Raw genomic sequence first — 3033 nt, forward strand, 5'->3', positions numbered from 1 at the left:
CCGCCCTACTTCTCTCTATTTATTAATATCTAACTACTACTTAACTTCCTATTCTTTAGCTATTCTTTCTTATTTATATAGTACACTTAAATAAAAAAATTTATCTCTATGTATCCTATAATATTAGAAATAGCTTAATAAAATACTAGAACAGTAGAAGATAGCCTCTTACTACAATAATAGAAAAGAGAAATATAACTATATTTCAATAATAACTCTAAAAACTCTATACAGAGATATAAGTAGAGTGGGCAATGGCCAGGTGAGGGGAGGTTAAGGACCTCCAGCATAACCTGACCGCAGGTTAACGGTGAGGTTAAGTACCTTATTTTTACCTGACCGCGGTATAAAAAAAAGAGGTCAGGTTAACCTGATTAACCGTTCTTGGCGCTAAAAGCAATATACCTTGCCTATTTAGGCCTAGTCCGGTTAAGGTTCCGGTCAGGTTAACCGCATTAACCTCACTGTTTCTAACCAACCTTCTAAAAATCTATAATAGAAGCGTTATTTAATTTTTAAAAAAATATTAAAAATAAATAACTATATCTCTTATTCAAATTATCTTTATAAAAATACCTAGACTCTAGTGTGGCTGGTAGAATTCTCATTTTTCTATAAAAGCTGGTGTTACCCAGAGATACGGCATGGAAATATATATTGATACATACCTTGTTTCCTATTACCAGCATTAATAGTAGATTTTGGAGATAATCTCTATTGTAGCTATTATATTAATTATTTAGAGCAATAGTATCCTTATCTACATCTTTATTATTAACAGAAATGCTATATTTCTTATAAAATATTCCTTATTTCTAGTGTTCTTGTAGTAATAGACACTGATGGTAGCCAGATTATCACGGGTTCTATCCTAACTACCACTAACCTTTATTAGATCTATTATATTTTGGTAGTAACGCGACGCGTTCTCTTTGTCAACCTACCAACATCATGTCTTCTAAAAATTTCTCTTTTCTATCTTCCAGTGTCTATGCCATTAATGAAGCCTTGCTATTCATTATGGCACATCAATCCTACCCCTCCGATCTATGTTCACAGGATACTATTGCACCATCCTCTTTAATCTCCCAAGTCTTTACTAATGGCGATAATCAGACAGAGGTTAATACCTGTTCTATTTTCTCTCCACCCTCTGAGCTTGATTCTCTGCGTCTCTCTAAAGGCCGTAAAATTATTCAGTATCCGACTGAGCAAGAAAAGATTTATATCTTTGAAGAATGGTGGAATACTACTACCTAGGTCCAGAAACGGAGAGAAGCCAAAAAACCCAGTAGTTCGATTTAATCCTAAAAGACACTTATCTGTATGGGACAAATTCTATAAAGGCGTATAATTCCCGGACGGGACCCCCTATGTCTTTTGTGTCTTATGTTCTTATCTGCTCTAATATCCGTCAACAGAGCATACTGGGACTAGTTTAATGGCCTATTATGTCCGAAAAGGCTGCTCTAAGAAGTCGTCTTCTGTGCCTTCCAAACGAACAGTAGCTCAGATGCTAAGTGAAAAACCGGTAGGGTGTCTGTCCTTCTTCTATTTATCTTATACTAAGAGCTTCGATTTCTTAGGGCCCTATAACCATCTACACCGAACAAGAATTCCTTGACTAAGTCCTGCGATTTATCGTTGCCTGCCGTCTGCCTTTTCGAACTGTCGAGCATGTCTAATTTAAATGAATGATTAATCTCGCCGCTGTCGGATTATCTCGCAGACCGCATATTCCGAATCGAAAGCAAATCCAGGAACGATTAATCGAGTTATCGGATGAAATCCATATACAGCTACTCTCGCGGTTCCTGGCGACCGGCAGAATGTTAATTGCACTTGACTGTTGGACAAGCCCGGATTAGAAAGCATTTCTTGCACTTACTGGCTATTTTTTGACGGACGATCTTGATTATTATGAGATTATTCTAGGCTTCCGACCGGTATCCGGTTCTTATACAGGTGAAACCCTTGCTGCTATTGTTCTGTCGGTTCTTTATAAGCATAATCTATGCTATCGTCTACTAGGGGTGACAACCGACAACGCGAGCAACAACAGTACTATATTCTTCTCTCTTACAGAGCAACTTCGCGATAAACTTGATACGAATATCTAGATCTAGGATACTATCGCCGACCCGGAGCTTTCTAAAATCCTTCGGAATCAGCATCACATTCTATGTCTTGCTCATGTTATTTAACTCTGTGTTATCTTCTTTATGAATAAATTGCGGATTGCAGCGGAGAATGACACTGTCTCCTATATATGGGAGAACAGCGATGAAACGCTTAAAGCGTCTGGTAGTATTTCACGAGCTATTGAAAAGGTATGTACGCTAGCTGGCCGAGATTTCGGTTATGACCGAGAAGGTTGCTCAGATTTAGCTATCTAGGAGGATGCTGAGGAAGGCTTCCTTAGCTTCCTTTCGGTTATGACCGAAAAGGTTGCTTAGATCTAGCTATCTAGGGGGATGCTGAGGAAGCCTTCCTTAACCTCCTCCTAGATAGCTTAAACAAGTGTCCAGCATTTACTAATATCTATTATGTCCCTAGATTCGAAAAATCACTAAATTTGTGAACGCTAGCCCTTAACGTCGTGAAAGATTTTAACTTACTCAGCGTCTGGAATCTGGATCTGTATACTATCTGCTTCTTAACTGCAAAACCCGCTGGAACTCTTCCTACCTGATGATTCGACGCGCACTGAAGCTCCGCTAACTAATTGAGAGCTTTATCCAGCACTGAGATAGTTAGAAGCTTGACTACCTGCGGCCTACACTGGTAGAATGGAAATAGTTAGAATATCTTCTGGAGCTTCTATATCCGTTTTACATCTTTACGTCCTGTCTCTTGGAGAACACCGGCCCTACCGTCTATAGGGTATATGATATCTACAACGATCTGTTCGACTATCTGGATCTTGCCATTAATTGTCTTCGGAATAAACGAGCCTCGTGGAAACAACAGATTCTTGAAGGCTTAGAAGAAGCCTATAAGAAACTCCGGAAATACTATCGGCGAACATACTAG

At 38.8% G+C, this 3033-nt stretch overlaps 1 protein-coding gene across 1 annotated transcript; it reads left to right on the plus strand.

Annotated features, from left to right (window-relative positions):
- Window positions 1–2222: 2222 nt before the first annotated feature.
- ATEG_08490 (uncharacterized protein) lies at window positions 2223–3033 on the plus strand (the record flags this gene model as incomplete). The annotated part of the gene is made up of 2 exons (XM_001217074.1): window positions 2223–2330; window positions 2800–3033. 2 exons carry the CDS (start codon window positions 2223–2225, stop codon window positions 3031–3033), a joined length of 342 nt encoding a protein of 113 aa, XP_001217074.1.

Source organism: Aspergillus terreus, genomic scaffold (assembly GCF_000149615.1).
Source record: "Aspergillus terreus NIH2624 scaffold_13 genomic scaffold, whole genome shotgun sequence".
NCBI lineage: Eukaryota > Fungi > Ascomycota > Eurotiomycetes > Eurotiales > Aspergillaceae > Aspergillus > Aspergillus terreus.